Source organism: Cucurbita moschata, unplaced genomic scaffold, assembly GCF_002738365.1.
Source record: "Cucurbita moschata cultivar Rifu unplaced genomic scaffold, Cmos_1.0 Cmo_Scf00010, whole genome shotgun sequence".
NCBI classification, from domain to species: Eukaryota; Viridiplantae; Streptophyta; class Magnoliopsida; order Cucurbitales; family Cucurbitaceae; genus Cucurbita; species Cucurbita moschata.
In genome coordinates, this window is record NW_019268526.1 from 4,557,743 (window position 1) to 4,577,874 (window position 20,132).

Below are 20,132 nucleotides of genomic sequence, written 5' to 3' on the forward strand. Positions count from 1 at the left end.
AAAAAAAAAAAAAAAAAGAGTGATCTCGCCGCTGCTCAGTGCCCCACTATCGATAGATTGCGGATCTCTTCCTCGGGCACCGGCAGATCGTCCTCTTCCTCCGCCTCACGAAGTTTGCTTCCGGACGCCGATAACCTTATGGCGACGTTATTGACGATCTTGTAGGTGTCATCAAAATCTTCATCCTCTACGCCGTCGTTTTCTTCCCTGCATTGGTCGCCTTTGTAGGGTTGCTGGCGATTGCAGTTGTCGGAATCGGAGGAATGCCTGACGGTGTGAATGTCGTCGCCGTAGTCGGACTCGGCGATGGCGGCTCTAGTGAACAAGAGGCACAGAAGGATTGTTCCGAGGGAGAGAAGGGCCAGTCGTCTTGAAACTGCCATGGTTGAGGAAATTTGTGGTCGGACCTTTCTACAAAAAGTTAGGGTTTGATAGTACGGATGATTTCGGGGGAGGAGTTTGATGGTGGTAATGGGATTGAAGGGGCGAAGCGGCCACCAATATATATAAGAAATGGATTTTTTTTTTCCACTTTTTTTATTTTTTTTATTTTTTATTGTTGGGGAAATTCCGTTTAATTGAGCTGGTCTTGAGGCAAGGGTAGTGTGCATTTAAACCATGAGATGCTGACACGTGGCATTCAATATTGGGCTGAGGATATTATTCGGTAAAATTGGACAATATTAGAAATCAAAGAAAACGGATCGACCAATTAAGTATATATATATATATATATATATTTATTAAAATCTTTATTTATTATTTAACTCATTAAAAAATTATATAAATTCATTTTACAGTTTGTTATATTTTGTTTTTAAACTAAAAAACAATAATTTTGATCTTTACTTTATTACGTCATTAATTTTTTTAGATTAGATAAAAATAATACTATACCAAAATAGTTATATTTTTTAAAAAATGTATGGCCAAACTAATATTTTTTTAAAAATTAGGGGTGAAAATGAAACCAATTTAAGAGTTGAAAGAGTAAAATTTAAGAACCAAAATAGAATATCTAATTTCGAAATTAGAATATTGCCTCCCAATAAATAAATAAATAAATAAATATATATATATATATATATATATATATATATATATATATATATATATATATATATATATATATTTGTTTTTTTCTTAATTATTTCCTTATTTTAATAATTTTATTTTTAATTTTTCTTTGGGCACTTCCATCTCTAATTATGGACTCTCCACAATGGTACAATATTATCCACTTTGAGCATAAATTCTCATGACTTTGCTTTGGGGTTCTCTAAAAGCCTCACACCAATGAAGATAGTATTTCTTGATTATAAACTAATGATCATTCCCTAAATTTGCCGATGTAGGACTTTCATCATCTAACACCTCCCCTCAAACAAAGTACACCTTCCCTTAATCGAGGTTCGACTCCTTTTTCTTTTGGAGGCTTAATCATTTTTTGACTATGCCTTCGAGGAGGCTCAACTCCTTTTTCTTTTGGAGTCCTTTGTTTGACGATTTATCAATCTATTGATACGACTAAGTTTAGGGCATGGCTCTGATACCATGTTAAACGAACACGACTTTCCACAATGGTATGATATTGTCCACTTTGAACATAAGCTCTCATGGCTTTGTTTTAGGCTTCCCCGAAAGGCCTCACACCAAAAGAGATAGTATTCCTTAATTATAAATCAATGATCATCCCCTAAATTAGTCGATGTGGGACTTTCATCATCCAACAATTATCGATGGTTTGTATTCATTTGAAATGTTTCTCAAATGAACAATTCCAAGAATTAAGAATGGTTCAAAGTAAAAAGATCATTGATCAGCCTTTCACTGCTGCAAAATTGGCTGATTCCAACCCAATTACTGCGTCCTTTCATAGTACAGTATGGTAGATGCCGCTATCATGCTGGGTGTGCAGATTGAAGATGAAGATGTGCATTTTAAACCCGCTCGTGCTAAGATCTTCGTACTTTCTTTTGGACACAGCAGTTTAAGAACCTCTTCGGCTGCGACAATCTGTTTGTTGCGTAGACCGTCGTTACGTATCAATTCCCTGCAATGATAAACGGACCAATTCAAGCAATATGTAGTTATATCCAGTCCAAATACAAGCCTATGGTGTCTGCTAAGATGATGAGATAATGTTTGTGCTTTAATGGAAAAGATAGTTTGCAATGAAAAATGCAAAATCATGTTACTTGAGCATCGACTGTAGCCTTCCTGGAGTGCATTCTTGAAACAGTGCCTCTGGGATAACAGGTGAGTTTAAGAGAATATTTGGAAGGGAGATGTATGATACTTTCGCTTTGTGTCGAATTAACCATTCGGTTAAGAAATGAGCTCGGTAAGCAACTACACAAGGTAACCGAGCAAGCTGCAACTCCGTAGCAACTGTACCAGAAGTACATAATGCAACCTTACTTGCCTGCAAGGCATGTAAAGTTCAGATTAGGATTGCATCCTATTGACGAGTCACAGCTTCCAAAGCAAAACAATCTCATTAGTGCTTGAGTGGTTAAGTTCTGGCATTATGAGTAACAGTACTAAGCCAAATACATGCCATGCCCTCATAGTTCAGAAAAGTAAATAATCAAATCAAATAACAAGGAAGAAGAAAGGAAGTAAAATCCTGCTACAAACATAAACGTGAATGGAGACTCATCTCAATCAAAGGAACTTAATTTCCATCTACGATTTTAATAGCAGCAATAGTTAGTCGGCTAAAAAATCTGTGCATTAGGAGCTTGGAAAAAGAAAAGTCTGCAGATTACGGTAGCTGCTGGGTACAGGCGTGGATATTCTTAAGGTCCAGTTCTTACAACTATTTTACTTCATTACCTCAAAATCATTTGGCCTTTCGACTTTCACAAGGCTCAAGGCAAGACACTACCACGTGGTAGTGACAGCAAACCTGAAACAATTTTATCTCCTAGAATGCATGAGGTATTGCATGGGTGTCATAATCACTATATCCAAGAATCGGGGTTCAAATTTTCAACCATAGGAGTTACAAATGGGAACGGTTGTTGTGAGATCTCACCTTGGTTGGAGAGGGGAACAAAACCTTTTTTATACAGGTGAGGAAACCTCTCCCTAGTAGACGCTAAAACTGTGAGGCTGACGGTGATACATAACGGGCCAAAATGGACAATATTTGCTAGCGGTGAGCTTGAGCTATTACAAATGGTATCAGAGCCAGACACTGGGCGGTGTGTCAGTGAGAACGCCGGGCTCTCAAGGGAGGTGGATTATGAGATCCCACATCGATTGTGAAAAGGAGAACAAAATCTTTCTTATAAGGGTGTAGAAACCTCTCTCTAGTAGACGCGTTTTAAAACCACGAGGCTGATGGCCATATGTAACGGGCAAAAGCGGACAATATCTGCTAGCGGTGAGCTTGGGCTATTACAGTAAGCACTTAAGAGACTATCTTAGCCCAGAGTGAGAGATCACAATAAGGATTACCAAAAGTAAGTAGGAAGTACTGCGGTACGAGTCCACGACTGCCATTTCTGTAACTTAACTTCCCCCTTTCTTTCCACTCAGTCTCATTTTCGGTGCCTTGTATACTAGAACAAAAACAAATAATTTTCTTTAACGTTAGTTACATTGAGTAGACTGAAAGGACTTACACTGAATGCATCATATTTTGCTTGTGGTGATCCTCCTGCGACCAATACGGCAGGCACAGGCCACTTATGAAGGACTCCACTTATATGGTCCTGTACATCAGCATTAGGAGCAACGTGGATGATTGTTGTCAGCTCCGGGAAGGATTCTTTCAGTAACTCCAACGTACTTGCATAGATTGGAATCATTCTGCTGACTTCCTGTAACCTACTTCCAGGAAGCAGGGAAATGATTGTTGCATCTTCAAAAACAAAATTCCCTCAAATGTCTCACTAAGGATTTTTAACTGATTCAATACAAAATCCAGATTTAAGCTTCTTTTTTCTTTTAACAAATACCTAAACTTTGCTCAAAATCATTTATACATAAAAAGACAAAATAGCGTTACAAAACGAGTAACACCTTTATAAGGTTTTGCTCAAGGAATCTATGTTCAAAATTTTGAAAAATACTAATGATTGGATATCATGAGACTGAAAGCTTGTCATGGTTCATAAAATGAGAAAAGTGTTTAATACACAGATACTGCCAAGTAGAAATCTACATTCAAGGAAAGTTTAGGCGAGGCGTATTACCAGCACGAATGTCGTTTTGAATTAGAAAATCCTTGCAACTTCCCTGTATTTTCAACTCCAGTAATGAGGCATCCTTCCCCTACATAAAATCACAGGGCATTAGTGTGGCTGCATTAAACTGAGTCAATTAGAGTAAGATAAACGACAATGAATGCAGCCCACTTTTTCATGAATTTAATTCAAAGATGATGAATTTATACACTGCATTAATCAGGATTAAGACATATCTTACAGCATTGAGGTCTAACGTATCCTCGAGAATGGGATGCCCCACAAAGGTTGCTGCCAATCCATTTGATTTACAAACTTCTGCTTCATTTGGAAGTATGCATAAAATGTGGTCAACAAATTCAACAAGACCTTTGAGCCTTTCTTCACCCCCTTTCCAAGCCCAGAATGACGGTGCTACGTAATGGAAATGTACTGGACAAGCCAATTTATCGTTTCGATATCTAGCTGCAAAACCACCTCAGTGTTCACATGTGGTTTTAATTGTATAAGCAAGTAACAAAACTCAATAGTCCATGAGATGCTGGTGCAAATTACCACGTATCTGCTTTAGGAGGCGGAACGAGAACCCTTTAGAGTCCACCGTTACAACGACATGAGGTTGAAACACTATAGCAGCTTCAACGGTCCTCTTGAGCTTTTCCTGGCATTGCCAAAGTCTCCACATAAACCAGGCAATCCACAAATCTCATGACACGGAGGAAATCACATTCATATAACACCAATCTAACAGATCAAAAAGTAGTCATTATCATTACTAACATGAACAGATGTTGCTTAGGGGACACATTGAACCATTGTGGAAATCCACAAATCTCATGACACGGAGGAAATCACCTTCATATAACACCAATCTAACAGATCAAAAAGTAGTCATTATCATTACTAACATGAACAGATGTTGCTTAGGGGACACATTGAACCATTGTGGATTTTGGAATCTCGTCGAATTCTTGGGACTACTGGGTGTGTTATCTCCAAGCTCTTTCATAATTCCATGATTCTTATGATGAAAATATCAATTGAAGTGGCTTTTTCATAATTTTTTTTAACTTACTTCCCCTTTTTACTTTTGTGTTCTTCATTCTTTGATGGGAAGCTCGTTTCTTGTCAAACAGTTGTATCATATGACTATGAGGAAGGTTCTGTTCTTCTCTTGCATTAAAAAGAGAACCAGTAGAACACCAGTATATTATGTTTTGAACTACTCACTCTAATTTTCATTAGATGCGGAAATAGCTCCCATATTCCCATTACTGCAATATCCTCCATGGGGAATAGAGACTTCAATCCTTGCTTGGACATCATGGAGCTGTAACAAAACGTGAAATTTCAATGGTAGTTAAAGAAACAGACTATCACTGAAACGAAATCAATGAAAGTTAACATACAACCGACAGTATTCAAAACACGGAAGAGACCAAAATGGCAGAAATCTTAGACTATAGCTTGCCGGTTCAGCCATAAACAGAAATATGTCCCTTTGAACAGGCGATTCGGACACTTCAAAAAAGTAACAGCTTACCCTCCGACGCCGGAGAAACGAACAGGAACAGGAGATAGCGTTCTCAGAGATGTCATGAGACGAGAAGCGATGGTGTCGCCGGAGACTTCTCCGGCGACAATGAAAACCCTCAATTCGCCATGGTTTGCAGACATCTCGAAGGCATTAGCGGCTACTCTGTAGGTCGATAAGTACCTGTTCATATTGCTGAGAAAACCCCGCATCATTCGCCGTCGTTCAGAGCAGCATTTCCAGTACATCCATAACATTTGACGGCACAGAAAAGCACCGCCGCGGCAACTGCATTTGCCTCCCGCGAAACCGTTTACGGTGATGAAAAGCCAATGACCTTAAACCCGGATCCGGTTGACTTGGTCAATCGGACGGAAGGACCTAAGGTCTAGCAGAGGTTTTTGTTTTGTTTTGTTTTTATTTATAATTTAGGGAATTAAAGGGATTTTTTTACGACACGTCGTTCGATCTGAACCGACATGTCATCACTAAATGATACTACAAGTCTTTTGTTCCTCGGGTCAGAGTTCCACAATCCGCATCCCCATTTCCCAAATGCCATTCAAGCTCCGTCACTGTATCCAGTTCCGGGAGCACAGTTCTTCACATTTCAGGCGATCGCTTCTTTCAACATCCCTCGGATTCAGACATGGAGGCCTTATTCGGTTCGATTGACATACGTGAACTCCTCTCGACTCAGGACCTCTCCGATCCGACGGCGCCTCTCTCCACCCCCGATCTCCGCCTTCTTGTCAACCGCCTCGAGTCCAACTCTCTCCAGATCAAAACTAAGATACGCGATTACTTACTTTCTCACCATCAAGAGTTCTCGGACCTCTTCTCCCTCTGCAATGACGCAGTTTGCCAGTATCACCAAATCTCCAAGGACGTGTCGAATGTGCTGGAGTTGACTACTGACCGCCCGATAGAGGTCAAGATGCGTGAGATTATCGATGACATGAAGGAGAAGACGAAGGGCGCGAGGGAGAAGAGTGAATTGTTGGAGTTAGTGAAGGTAATTGTGGAAATGGATGACAGGTTGAAGAGTGTTAGAGAAGCAACAAGGAAAGGAATGCTCAAATTTGCAGCGGAGGAAGTAAGAGAGCTCAAGACTGCTCTACACATTCACAATGACGACGACTGTAAAGATGGAGAGCCCTTGGTTTACAGGATACTGAGAAGGGAGTGGTACCAGTGCTTTGAGGAGGTGAGGAAACTGCTTTGGTATTTGGAAGATGTTTATGTATGAGAGTTGTACTTCATATTTTTGTCCGCAAATGTACAAACTGGAAATGACCTGAACTTCTGTGATATTGTGTTCTTTCCTCGAAACTTTTGATGATTTAAAATGTCAGTTTCGTTTTCTTGGAATTCTAACAGCTCAAAAAATGAATTGACTTCGAGTTTATTATCAATCTTCGTCTAGTTTTAATAGTGCAGATTCCAACAGTGGAATAGATTTCAATTCTTTATGTTAATTTGTCAGAGTAAGATATATTTGAACTTGAATTAGATGTTCTTAGGTCAGTCGTTTTTTGGTCAGTTTTGAATTTGGCGGTTTTTTTTGTATATAGAAATCTTCGTTGGTTTTTTTTTCACATTATTATTTGTTTTATCTTTTCGAGATTTTGAATTTGGATGTATAGATTCAAGACTTGCTTGTGAAAATCCTGGAACATGCAGTAAGGTTTGATCAGCAATCTATTCGAGTGAAATACTGGTCAAATATAGGCGAAATTGATGGGGTTGAGCTACGAACAGTTTTGGAAGCAATGGATGTAAGCCTCGTCTCCCTTTTACTCCCTTATTTTTGCTAGAGATTTATCAGATTTGCACTTTTCTGAATTCGATCAGCCTTCATTAATTATTCACAGTTTAAGTTCTTCGAATTTTCGGCATTTTCCATTGCATGAATAGGAATCTGTTATCGATATATATTATAATTTTTAATTGAGTCAACAATTGAAGCCTCCTATTCTAATTCCCCCCTCTAGCTATTTGGAGCTTTTTTTTTTTTTATTTGTATCGACGTTTGAATTCATTTATCTTGATGTAATATAAGTCTTTAATGAAATGGAAGCATTCATGACAGGTTGTTGGTATTTTGGATTATGGCCTCGCCAAAGTGGCTGATTTGATTATCAAGTTTGTTTTCTCTCCGGCCTTAACTTGCGGCTCACCAATATCTTATGTGGAAGAAATAAATCAAGATGCTGAAGAAAAGTGTACAGCAGTCCTGAAGATAGTGCCATCCCTAGAAAAGGTTAATAATCTTCCAAGTGTTCATTCCTTAATTTAATTTTTCATACAGAATTAATTCTAGATAGCTCGTGGAATTCAAGAGAGCTAATTACTTTCGTAGGTGTATTAATATAATTTTGAAAATATATATTCAATCAACTTATACCAAAACTTTTGTAGATGAAAAAGTACAGTGAGCCTCATGTTCTTAATATGAATGAGAGAGAATGGCCCTCGATATTGTTCACTAATGTTTGGAATGAGAATCAAACTTCAGTCGCAATGGAACCCAAAAAAAAAAAGTAGAGAGGAAGGGAAGATAAAAAAATTGTTGGACCCAACAAGATGGGAGAATAAATGATATTCTTTACCAGGACGGAAATGGTTCTCAATTTTGTGAGCAGTTACCACAAACCTGAGATCATAATTCATTAATTGACTACTTTATTTATTAGTGCGAGTTAGGGTGAATGATTCTCATTCTTCTATTCTCCAAGTTCTTGGCTGGTTGAAGAAAAAGTGACTTCTGCTTAATTATACAAATTGATGTCTTCAAACTTGTTTACTTTTGCTACTTTGTTTATTCAGAAAGTGAACTTGTCTTTCTCATTATCTTCAGATTGAGAACGTTGATTGTGAAACCATATACTCAGGGGTAACTCAGATTGTTAAGTTCATCTCCCGACACATATGTTATCAAAATAGTTCTTGGATACAACGTTTTGGGAGATTAACGTGGCCTCGGATGTCAGAATTGATCATATCTGGTTTCCTTTCTAAGGTTTGTTCTTATAATTCTTCAACATGAAGCAAAATGAATCTCGTGTTTCTGTTTCAAAATTTTTATGGAGATTCCGTTTGTTGATTGTAGTTGGACTTATGATATACAAAAATTTCATGTGAAACCTTGCAATATTATATGGATAGTAAATTTGGATACGATGGGTTGGGCATGATTTATCATTTGTATTCTGCAGAAACTTAAATTTACGGGAGCTGATTAGAATATATTTAGGCCAGAGACTGATGGTTCAAGTTAGAGAGAGAGAGAGAGAATAGATAGACTTAAGCTAGACTCTATGATCTTTTTCCCTTTTTCAGGTAGTTCCAAAAGATGCTTCAAAGCTTGCTGGATTTCAGAAGATTGTTGAAAGTACATCCAAGCTTGAGGGTGCATTAAAGGAAATGATGTTTATTTCTTCATCTGATGCAAACGATGAAAGGCTGAGTATTTTTGCTGAAAATGTGGAGGTTCACTTTGCTTCTGGGAAGAGGAAAGAAATTTTGGCGAAGGCCAGAAATTTGCTTCTAAAATGCGATTTTTCTGTGCCTGAAGTAAGTTCTTAGAACATGATAATATTCCTCATAAATATTGTAGTATGGTCTGTTTTATGTGATAAATATGAATACAGGAGTTCACAATCAAAGGCGGTAAGAAAAAGGGCAATGAAGTAACTAAAAGTTCTTCAAATCAGACTGTGGATTTACTTTTCCTATCTGAGAGATGCTTGGTGTCTGAAGCTGCCGCAAAACTGATGGAGCTAGTTCATCAAACACTACAGGTTGTCTTATATGCTTAAAAAACAACTTCTTTTGATAACAAACTTAAAAATGACTTTCATTTATGTTTATGGACACTTGATGTTTTTTTTTTAAAGTTCGTATTTAGAACATCTCAATGTGATCCAGTTACCTTCTAAGCTTTCTATACGTTGTAGAATGGGAATGGGAAGAATTGAGGACATTCTAGAGATATTTCGATTTATAGCTGGAAGGGCTTAAGACTGTATTAAACAGACGGCCATGTAAGAATGTAGTTTAGACTTCAACGTCACTTCCTGATGAGTAGAGAAGTGAAAATGTATTTCAGCATTATTAGAGGAGAAAGCCCTCATGGAATGAACGATAGAAAATTAAGCATGGAGGTATAACTTTCATGCCAAATATTATTGAAATTAAGCATGCAGGTATAACTTTCATGCAAAATATTATTGAAATTAAGCATGCAGTAACATAAGACATTATTTACAAGATCCCCTGGAGGATGGAGGCCTCGGGATTTTTGGTATACACAACAAAATTCTTCCCTCTTGGCAAAAGGGATTTGAAGATTTCACAACAAGGAGGAGGCTCTTTGGCATCCGGTTATTGCCTTCAAATGTGGTTTCATCCACTTTGACCTTGAACCAGAATCCAAATCCTTGCATTTCCCTTACGGACCATGGAAACACATAAATAACTTGAAACATTTGGTGTATGCGCACATTTCGGTCAAGGCCGGTGAGGGGCTCCCCACATCGTTTTGGAAGGATGTTTAAACAGGGACCTCTAATCTTCAACAACTCTTCTCTAGGCTTTATCACTTATCGAGCAAGAAAGATGCACCTATTGCGGGTTTTTTGTGTTCCAATACAATATCATGGATCCTTCATCTCTGATGAAATCTCATGGAGCCTGAGATGGAAGAATGGGCCGCTTTATCCACTCTTTTACACCCCTTCATGATTCATCCTGTGAAGTCTCTTGGCACTGGGCTTTGGAAAAGGATGGTTTTTTTCTCAACTAAATCATTATCGAAGGCAGCTATCGATCAACATATTTGGACTGGTAGTTATCCAAAAATGGTGAAGTTCTTTATATAGGAGCTTAGCCACTCTTGCATTAATACTTTTGATAAGCTCTCATGTCTTTCTCCATGGCTATACTTATCCCCCAGCTGCTGCCCTATATGCTACAGCCACAGTGAAACATGATCCACCTCAGTAACTGTTCCTTTGCCACCAAGTTTTGGAATTTCTTAAAAGGTGTTTTTGGATGGAGCTTTCCTCGCCTGGTTGATACTAACATTAATCTTCTTTTATTGGGGCACCCTTTAAAAAATGACAAAAAGATCCTTTGACTTAACCATGTTTGTACTTTCTGTTGGAGTCTTTTGGTCGGAATGAAACACTTCCATCTTCCTGAACAAGAAGCGTTATTGATTCTACTTCACTTTTAGCTATTTCTTGGAACAAGTTGTCTCCTCCCTTTTGTAATTATAGCCTCAACACGCTTACTTAGTTAATAGAGGTGCTTCTTGTAATTATTTCTTGATAGGATCTTCTTTTGTGTCCCATTTCATCACATCAATGGATGGTTATGGTTTCCTATAAAAAAAAAATAAAAAAATTATCATTTCATTTTGATACTAGGTAAAGTATACCTTGACAGGTTGTTCTGGATATATGTTACCTCTGATTGTTGACAAATATTTCTAAATGCCTTTTACAATAACTGGGATGTGATTTTGGCTATGGAGATCGTGGTCATATAGTATTGAAAGTTTGTAATTCTGATTGTAGGATGTTTGTTTGTCATCCACCAGAGTCGCTGTGGAATTTTATCATGCTGTTAGGGATGCCATACTCCTCTATGAAGTTGTTGTCCCAATCAAGGTGAGCATTTGAGGAAGTGTCCGTAAAACACTTCACTGTTGGCAATTGGTTCCATCATACTTGGATTGTATTGGAACCGGAAATTTTCTTTGCATTTTTATTGTCATATCCATCACTATATAATGACCTTTGCTGTTTGTGAAGCTAGAAAGACAGCTTGATGCAGTCAATCATGTTGCAGTTCTCATGCACAATGACTGCCTTTATTTATCTCAGGAGATACTTGGACTTGCATTTGAGGTACTGTGTAATTCTGACTTGTTTATGTGTTAAATGATTTCTTAAAGATCATCAAGTCCTCTCCCACTGTTATGAAAAAAAAAAAAAAAAATGAAGTCCTCTCCCACTCCCTCTAACTCAACTTAAGGTCAAATCCAGCCTTTAAGTGAACGGATGTTCTCTTTTTCTTGATTTCTTATCGTTCTTATTTTGGTTTAAATTCTTTGCTAGGAGGAAAAGAATTTGGGACCTTTTGTTCCGAATAGGTTTAGAAGCTTTCTGTTCTCAATGTAACAGATCTGATTTACCTCATGTTTCAGTATCGATCAGACTTCCCAGATTTCCTAAAAGAACATGCTGTCTTTGTGGACATGGCACCAAGGTTTCATGAGATGGCAGAAGAAACAATGCATAAACAGCTTCAGCTTATAACTTGTCACTTGAACGAGGTTTGAAGCTAATTGAAACACATTGTTCGAAAATTGTGATTAGTTCTCCTGATTAAAACCAATGTTTCTTTGCTGCTTTTGACTGTGTTTGCACTGGAATAGGCTATAGATGGAGCAGATGGATTTCATAATACACATAGAAGGCAACAATTTGAATCTGCCAAGTTCAGCATAGATCAGGTAGCAAAATCTTTGCTGCTCCTCTCTTTTAATATAAATTTACTATTAATCTCAAAAGCTCAATCATCTAATTAGTTTAACTTAATTATATAGTTCATTCTCCTCTAGGATGGAAATGAGAAATGGATTTTAGTTTGATTACGAAGTCTTAATGCAGGGACTATTGATATTAAAATCAGAGAAAGAATAATATGGTAGAGATTTGATCTTATGATGATATACTTTGATATTATGTTAAATTACCATTAATCTCAAAAGCTTGACATATTTGTTCAGTAAATTAAATCATCCAAGTCATTCTTAGAAGTTACAGTTGCTATAACTATAAGTGTCCTGAATGAAACATTCCAAACTTTTTAACTGTACTATAGTTTTTTTTTTTGTTTTTTTTTTTATATAAGAGACAATTTCATTGATGATTGAAATTTACAAAAGGGACGTAATATCCATGGTCTTTACAAAAGACCTTTCCAATTTACAACGAAGGAGGTATAACTATAGAAAGTAAAAATATTAGACCGTTTACGCTAAGATATAGCATAGTAAACAAAATTGTCGAAAAGTTTTGTATGAGTCTGTCTTTTTTGCAAATATTCTTTAATTTCTTTATTTCCACATGTTCTAAAAGAAAGTCATGATGAGGTTTTTCCACAGTAGGGCTTTTACATTCTTAAAGGATGGTATGTTAAGGTCATGTCCAATAGATCTTTTACCTCCCTAGGAATTGTGAGATGCCATCCAAAATATTGAGAATCGTGTCCAAAAATTTTAAGTGTATGTGCAATGCATAAATAAGTGGCGTTGTGATTTCCTTTCCTTCTTGCCTGATGGACACCAATTTGGAGAAAAAGTGATATAAGGCTTTTTCCTTTAATTTTTTTTTATTTTTTATTTTTTTGAAGATTTTCACTTGGCTTTATGCACTATTTCCCAGAGAAAGAACTTCACCTTTTTAGGATGATGTCCTTTCCATATTGTCTTTGCTAGCGTGAGATTTATTTCTTTACTTTTTCCCCATGTCCATCATCAAGGATTTTGGAACGAAGTGAGTGAATCTGCTTTGTTTGACAATACCACGGGAGCAAGGTCAAGACTTAATTCGGCCCATTCCGTTGCTTCATTATCCTTTAAATTTCTACCAAGCTTCATGTCCCAAAATTTGTTGACAACATTCCACGTTTCTTTGATCGTGGCTTTTTTGTTATGTGAGAGTTAGTACAAAAATGGATACCTCAGGGCTAGCGTGGTGTTTTCAATCTATGGGTCGGTCCAAAATGATATGCTTCCTCCATCACCCACCCTATGGAAAGTTCGGTTGGTGATGAGGTTTTAATGTTTTTTATGTACTTCCAAGGCCCTTTTATAAAAGATTGAGGGGGTTGATTTTTTTTTGAAGTAGGAGTATATTTGGCCTTTTTCTTCCCGATGATATCTCTATATTCATTTGGCGAGAAGGGCTTTGTTCTTCTTCTTTATCAAGAAAAGACCAAGACCTCCCTTTTCTGTTGGGAGCTTATAATATTCTATCAAATAAGGTGTAAGCCATCTTCCTGTCATTTTTTTTTATAAGGAAAAACAAATTTGATTGAGAAAGTGAAATGTTCAATGGGAAAATTAGAAAAGATGGTACTGAAATTCTAGGGAGAGAGCTCCAGAAACTGTGAGCTGCTACGTTGTATCCAAGGGGACATCTCAGTCAAATGGAAACCCCATTCCTTTGGAGCCGAATCTCCTATGTAAATATTGAACAGATATACGGACCTACTATATGCTTCATGGAATCATTTTTGAGTGTATACCGATTCCTTTTGCCGATGTCTTTATCTATTTTTCTTTTAACGGGTTTAACTATTGTGGATCAGGTTGTGTTCATTCTTGAAAAAGTACATATTATCTGGGAGCCACTCCTGTTACCTTCCAAGTACAGAAGATGCATGTCTGCAGTGTTAGAGTTGGTTTTATCAAGAATAACAAAAGACATACTTCTTTTGGATGACATAGCTGTAGAAGAAACATTAGAGGTATTATCAGATATGCGTTAGCGTTGTTTAGCTTTTGACCTTTGTATTTGAATAAAGCTGCCTAATGGATAATTTTATGTTTGTAGCTTCAAAGACTCATTCATTTGATGCTAGACAGCACGTCATCTTTATTAGAGACCCTGACTACCAAACATCAAGATAAAATGGAGGAGCCTTCCTTGTACAGTCTTGATGTTCTTATACCATCCCTCAGGAAACTCCGTAAACTTGCAGGCATGCCGCATGCTTTTTCACTTTGTGCTCATAATTAGCAAGACAAATGTAATTGTCGATGTTGAAATTGATAAGCTATTGTTGCTGTGTTGTAACATTTGCAGAATTATTAGATATGCCTCTAGTATCCATTACGACGGAATGGGAAGCTGGAGAACTACTCATCTCTGGGTTTACCGCATCCGAGGTATGTGCTGATAGGAGTCGTGACACATTTTTTTCAATTATTTTGCCAACATATATATATAACAGGATATCAGTCTTTGATCTCTTGATCGAGGATATATGTCTTGACAAGTTGTAAGTCATGCTAAAGTTACGTGGGTCTGGAATCTCTAATTATATGCGGATTTACTAGTTCAGCATGCATTATCAAATGTTTATAACGTAAAATTCTTCACTCATGCAGATTGAGGATGTCATCAAGGCCATATTTGCCGATTCCCCCTTGAGGAAAGAATGTTTATGGAGGATAGAGAAGACATGCTCTTAACTATTTAACGAATTCTCCGGCGAGCTATATTGGTGGTTGGAGCTGATCAGTTGTTAGTCTTGCAACGACCAAGAAGTTGCGATGCTAGACAAGTTTTGTCACAGTTCAACATAGTTTCACTTCCGTACAAATTGATCCATTTCCCTCCCCTTTATTAATTCTTTAAAAAAAAAAAGCATTTGGAGATATAGCTGCATTTATTTTACTTTTTGTGGGGGAAGGGGGGAGGAATACGTTTTATTTTTTCCCTTTTTTTTTTTCTTTGAGAACAGTAACATAAATCTTTGATTATTTACTTCATGTTTGTTAGATAGCATAGCACCGAGATAATAAGAACCATTACTTGCGCCATATTTTTTTTGTTTTGTTTTGTTTTGTTTATAGAACTAACAATAAAGGCTATTCATTTCATGTTTGTGATGGCAATGTGAACCATTACGTCGTGCTGAGTGTCATTTAATTTAAAAAAACATTAGGAACACAAACAGCGAACCGACCCATTACGATGTGTTGATCATCATCTCTTTAACTCAGTTCTTCACTGCTGCTAAAGCTTCAATTTGTTCATAGCTTTTCCTTTTAGTTAGTCTCATTTTCACCTCCCATGAGCTCTTCAAGCGAGAACTCGTCCTCTTCGATTACCTCCCCGTCTTTACCATCCCATGGCTCTGTCTTCACGACCTCAGGGGAGCTTTCAAGGGGCAAGTTTCCTTTTCCTCCACGGCCAGCTTCTTTTACAAACTCGCTGTATGAAAAATAATCATTTCAAAGGCCATTTTACACATTTCTGATGTGGGAAGGCATGTGAAGTTGTAACTTACATAATATGTTCGAGCTCAAATGCGCTCTTCAGGGGAGCATACGCTCCCTTCTTCACATTCAAAGCTACCAAAGCGGGGTATCCATATCCACCAACTCCGACATGCTTTTCGAGATTGGGTTGCTTCCCAGCAGCAGCCCAAACATAGCTGCAGAGTAATATACAGTTAATTCAGATTCCTATGGTCTTTTTATTATTATTATTATTATTTACTATTATTGAGACCATTAATATATAGAAGACTGTGAAATCCAGTTGTCAAGAATTTGACTTCAAAGAATGTGGTAGTGGGTATGTGTTCTTATACACAGTTACCTGTAGGGACTTCTTCTGAACTTCTCTGCAACTGATAACAATTGCTCGAGGTACTTGTTCCTTCCTTCGGCCTTGGTATCCAAAACGTCGGGCAGGAAAGCAACAAAACATATGGCAGCCGAGGCGCATTTCTCTTCCATGACGTCCTATAGAAGTGAGATAATAAGATTCATACTCCCACGCGTATAATAATAAACGATTTTAGAAACCAATTATAGCATATAAAGCAAGCAGCTTACAGGACCAGTCAGCTCCGTCACTTCTGGGGGTGCAACATTCGTCTCTAGCTGCTCTAAAGCAAATGACTCGATTGCTGACGCAGTTCTTGCACCCTCGTAAGGAATTGGGCTGTCCTTGTCAGCACCGAATACCAAGATGGTGGGGAATCCTTGAACATTGAACCTGCTCATTAGAGACTGGCAGCAACCCCGTTGCCGATTAAATTGGAAGTAAATTAAGACTCAGATTGGAAGTAAAATGAATAGGAAATAGAAAAGAGGACTGTCCAACGATTTCACAAATCAAGCGACTCAAAGACTCGAGTTTCTGTTGAATCATTCACTTACAAATTCTTCATTTTCAATGAAAGAATTAACTCAAGAGCTTCTAAAAATTGGTCATCCATAAAAATAAATCAAATATGTTTTCACTTGATTTTTTATCTAAAAGGCCATAACAATAAATTAAAATTAAAAACTCACTTCCAAACAGTACATTCCTCGGGATGTTTTTCTGTACAATAATGTTCTAAATGTACTTTTAAGGGACTAGCATAAAATACGATTTTTACTTGAAAACTTTTAAATAATCAGTCAGCCGTACAACTACAATTAGAAAAGGAACGAACATCCGGCTGGCAGGTAATCGAAGTCAAGTGATAGACAAAATGATCATTCAAGTGATCAAACAGACCCGATAAGGCCAACTATATAAATTTGAACCACATAATCTCACTACAAATCTACAATTTGTTGACGATCGATACTGATAGTGGCACATTATATTCCAAGCATAAGCAAAGTCGAATTTTGTTACAAATCTAGATCCTACACTCTCATCTCTAGTCTCTAGCTACCATATGTAGTAATAAGAAAGTTATAACTTGTACTTTCTTCGGCCTAACTAAGAAAATAGCACAAGAGAAGAAATGCAAAAACAAATAAGACTTTAAATCAGGCTGTTCACTCAAGTCTAGGACTTAGGCAAGACTTCTCAATCGAGTAGTTAGGAAACGGTAGAATCACATTTCTCATCTCTCGCTTAGCTATGTGTTTTTGGCATCACACTTTCATATACATACGACAGATTCAATAAAGTTCCAAATATTTCTTGCTCAAATAAGTATTAGCTGAAATTTGACTAACCTTCTCGGCATCACAGTCTACGTGACCCAACTTCACCTTCCCCTTCAAATTTTTGGCAGCCTTCTTCCATTCTGGAGCCAGTCGTTTACAGTGTCCACACCTTGTAAGATAAATTCGAACAATGAAATTATCACCCTGGAAAAAATATAAAATATAATCAAGCTCTACAATACAAAATAACAAGTCCTTACCAAGGAGCAAAGAACTCCACAATCCAGAGATCTTTACTTTTTATCACTAACTCATCGAAGTTGCGAGAATTCAATTCTTCTGAAGCACTGGGTTCTGCTTTCTCGTTTGACCCTCCTCCAGCTGTTTTTCCACTTAGACGTTCCTTTAAAAGAGCCTTTACCTGAGAAGAAAAGAAAACGAATGCAATGTATCAAGTGAATGTCTGATGAATGTAACAAGTATTTTCACAATTGTACAACAATATCAAAGGATATTTACGATGTTGTCTAGCTAATGAAAAAGCCAAAAACAAGAAGAAACGAAAGTTAATGCTCTAAATGAACGTTCTCCCAACATGTTACGATGCGAACCTGTTGCAGAGCAAATTCTGCAATGGGTTTAACATCCCGAGCTCCTTGGTAGTCTACCGGAGGATTTCCAGGTGCAAAGACTTTTATGGTTGGGAATCCTCTAATGCCATATTCCTGCAGAAATAAGCAACGACATACTGAATATAGGGAAATTGAGGGGAGCATGGTGAAAAAGTGTTTCATAATTAGAACTTGCGATAAAAAGGCACGAGAAGTAACACTATGGTCCTGGGGTGAGAAGATAGGCCTAACTGAAGTCTCTCAATTTTTATATCCAAACTCCTGCTAATATTTTAAACATCAATGCAAGGATATCATTCAAGAAAGAGAAGATGCACAGCGATACTCAGAGTGACCGCTTTAACATTTTAGCAGTCATTTTCAACCAGAGAACCCTTGCATTGTATCCATGCTCAAAGTGTACAAACAATAATAACCATGTGTATTCATAGAACAGGAAAAGCCTTTTAGTTTTGATAGCCTTTTCCTCTTTCTAGGAAAGCCATGAATACGGAAAGACAAGACAGGTTAAGTAACACAGCATCAAACTCCATCTATCCAAACAATAACAGTGAGAAGTAAAGTAATAGGTTCAACTTAAAAAATGTAGCAACCGACTTTAATTTACAGATAGGAATGACTCCACCAAATAGATTCACGTGGTTATAATTAACATAAGCGACATGACTTCTAGCAGAGCACAGGTTAGTTCTTTGGAGAGTAATTAACAATCGCACGTTTGCGATGGAAGTTTATTGATGAAAAGAGGTCAACAAAAAAAATGCTAGCAATGCGAAAGAGATTATGAAATAACTGCTGAATGGCGTTGATTACAATATTAATAATGAACCTGAGCAAGTGACTTGTGCGCGTCCGCATCAAGTGCTGCTACTGTAGCAACTCCTTTCAAAACGGTAGCCGCCTTCTCCCATACAGGCGTGAGAGCTTGGCAATGACCGCACCAAGGTGCAAAAAACTCGACTAGAACGATGCCATTTGAGTTCAAAACCTATTACATCGCAAACTTTACATTATAAAGTTCAAATATGCAAATGCAGAAATATAACTTGAAAACCAAACGGATTTCCAGAATTGTGACATCGGACTACGATAGAAATGAGGAAAACAAAGTCATAATAATAATAATAAACTAATAACTGCATCTAGCAAAGAAAAAAAAGGAAACAGATCGCTACGCCGATCTGATCAAAACCTTATCTCGTACAAATACCATTCCCATCCGATTCCAAACGATATCACATAGATGATGAATAAGCAATAATTCGACTAACGTATAAATAGTGAGATCGTCTAAAATCTGAAAATAGTCAACACTAAAGAAAGACACCAAATATTTCCGAACCTCAGAAACACTAAATAGCACTCGAAAACACATTTCAATTGCGATAAAAAAAAATTCAATCGATAGTTTCCGAACCTCAGAAACACTAAATAGCACTCGAAAACACATTTCAATTGCGATAAAAAAAAATGAAGAAAAAAAATCAATCGATAATTTCCGAAATAAAAAGACATCCACAGAGATATCACCGAGTGCGATTTCTCCGAGAGAATTCAAGAAGCAACAAAAGAGAAGAATAGTAGATAAAATAATTCGCTAAGACATACAAAATGGAAAGGAAATGAAATGGAGATTGGAAACAGACCTTCGACTTGAAGTTGGAAGGAGTTAGTTGAAGAACGGGAGACGACGCCCCATACAGTGCGTCGCTGAAATCGAAAGCAAGGAAGAAGATGAAAACTAAAACCGTTAAAATCGGCGATCGATCACTTCTCATTCTCTCTCGCTCTTTTTCTGGATCAAGGTAGAAACCTCTCGACGAACGAACGAACGCGCGCGCAGACACTGATAAACCCTCCAGAATTTTTGAAGAGTTCGTTCTTTTTATGGCTTCTGGTTTTTTTGTAGAACGAGTGTTAGTGCGGCAGCCAATAAGAAGTTCACAAGTCAGCATTGCAGTTTTCGAAATTCAAGTGTTTTAAACACGTGTCATAATTTTATTGGTTGTATTTGCATCCTAGCCCCATTAATTTCTCTCGTTCCTTTTCAATTTACTAATTTTATTTCA

At 37.3% G+C, this 20,132-nt stretch overlaps 3 protein-coding genes across 3 annotated transcripts; 1 reads left to right on the forward strand and 2 right to left on the reverse strand.

Moving 5' to 3' along the window:
* Positions 1–1,724: 1,724 nt before the first annotated feature.
* On the reverse strand, positions 1,725–6,126 carry LOC111448939 (probable lipid-A-disaccharide synthase, mitochondrial). Its single transcript, XM_023088730.1, has 8 exons — positions 5,740–6,126; positions 5,427–5,526; positions 4,752–4,857; positions 4,438–4,661; positions 4,206–4,284; positions 3,633–3,871; positions 2,199–2,425; positions 1,725–2,053 (listed from the first exon to the last, which is right to left on the reverse strand). The coding sequence occupies exons 1-8, from the start codon at positions 5,985–5,987 to the stop codon at positions 1,861–1,863; spliced, it is 1,416 nt and encodes a 471-aa protein (XP_022944498.1). The 5' UTR covers positions 5,988–6,126; the 3' UTR covers positions 1,725–1,860.
* Positions 6,127–6,262: 136 nt separating this feature from the next.
* LOC111448936 (centromere/kinetochore protein zw10 homolog) lies at positions 6,263–15,352 on the forward strand. Its single transcript, XM_023088728.1, has 14 exons — positions 6,263–6,937; positions 7,377–7,508; positions 7,823–7,993; positions 8,591–8,752; positions 9,073–9,306; positions 9,384–9,533; positions 11,313–11,405; positions 11,550–11,645; positions 11,945–12,073; positions 12,176–12,253; positions 14,116–14,274; positions 14,361–14,508; positions 14,613–14,695; positions 14,918–15,352. Exons 1-14 carry the CDS (start codon positions 6,380–6,382, stop codon positions 14,999–15,001), a joined length of 2,277 nt encoding a protein of 758 aa, XP_022944496.1. The 5' UTR covers positions 6,263–6,379; the 3' UTR covers positions 15,002–15,352.
* An 11-nt stretch (positions 15,353–15,363) lies between these two features.
* LOC111448940 (protein disulfide isomerase-like 2-3) lies at positions 15,364–19,932 on the reverse strand. The gene is made up of 9 exons (XM_023088731.1): positions 19,710–19,932; positions 18,893–19,051; positions 18,043–18,156; positions 17,692–17,852; positions 17,501–17,600; positions 16,376–16,552; positions 16,137–16,282; positions 15,823–15,969; positions 15,364–15,746 (listed from the first exon to the last, which is right to left on the reverse strand). The coding sequence occupies exons 1-9, from the start codon at positions 19,839–19,841 to the stop codon at positions 15,581–15,583; spliced, it is 1,302 nt and encodes a 433-aa protein (XP_022944499.1). The 5' UTR covers positions 19,842–19,932; the 3' UTR covers positions 15,364–15,580.
* Between the last annotated feature and the right edge of the window lie 200 nt (positions 19,933–20,132).

Bases quoted from the DNA above. Each gene is read 5' to 3' on its own strand.
- LOC111448939 (XM_023088730.1), bottom strand. From the start codon at position 5,987: ATGTTATGGATGTACTGGAAATGCTGCTCTGAACGACGGCGAATGATG. The intron at 4,662-4,751 runs GTAATTTGCACC...GTGGTTTTGCAG, and splicing joins CCTCCTAAAGCAGATACGTG to CTAGATATCGAAACGATAAA. The intron at 3,872-4,205 runs GTAATACGCCTC...TTGTTTTTGAAG, and splicing joins TCAAAACGACATTCGTGCTG to ATGCAACAATCATTTCCCTG.
- LOC111448936 (XM_023088728.1), top strand. From the start codon at position 6,380: ATGGAGGCCTTATTCGGTTCGATTGACATACGTGAACTCCTCTCGACT. The intron at 7,509-7,822 runs GTAAGCCTCGTC...CATTCATGACAG, and splicing joins CAGTTTTGGAAGCAATGGAT to GTTGTTGGTATTTTGGATTA. The intron at 7,994-8,590 runs GTTAATAATCTT...CATTATCTTCAG, and splicing joins TAGTGCCATCCCTAGAAAAG to ATTGAGAACGTTGATTGTGA.
- LOC111448940 (XM_023088731.1), bottom strand. From the start codon at position 19,841: ATGAGAAGTGATCGATCGCCGATTTTAACGGTTTTAGTTTTCATCTTC. The intron at 17,601-17,691 runs GTAAGGACTTGT...TTATCTTACAAG, and splicing joins GTGGAGTTCTTTGCTCCTTG to GTGTGGACACTGTAAACGAC. The intron at 15,970-16,136 runs GTAACTGTGTAT...ATTACTCTGCAG, and splicing joins TTCAGAAGAAGTCCCTACAG to CTATGTTTGGGCTGCTGCTG.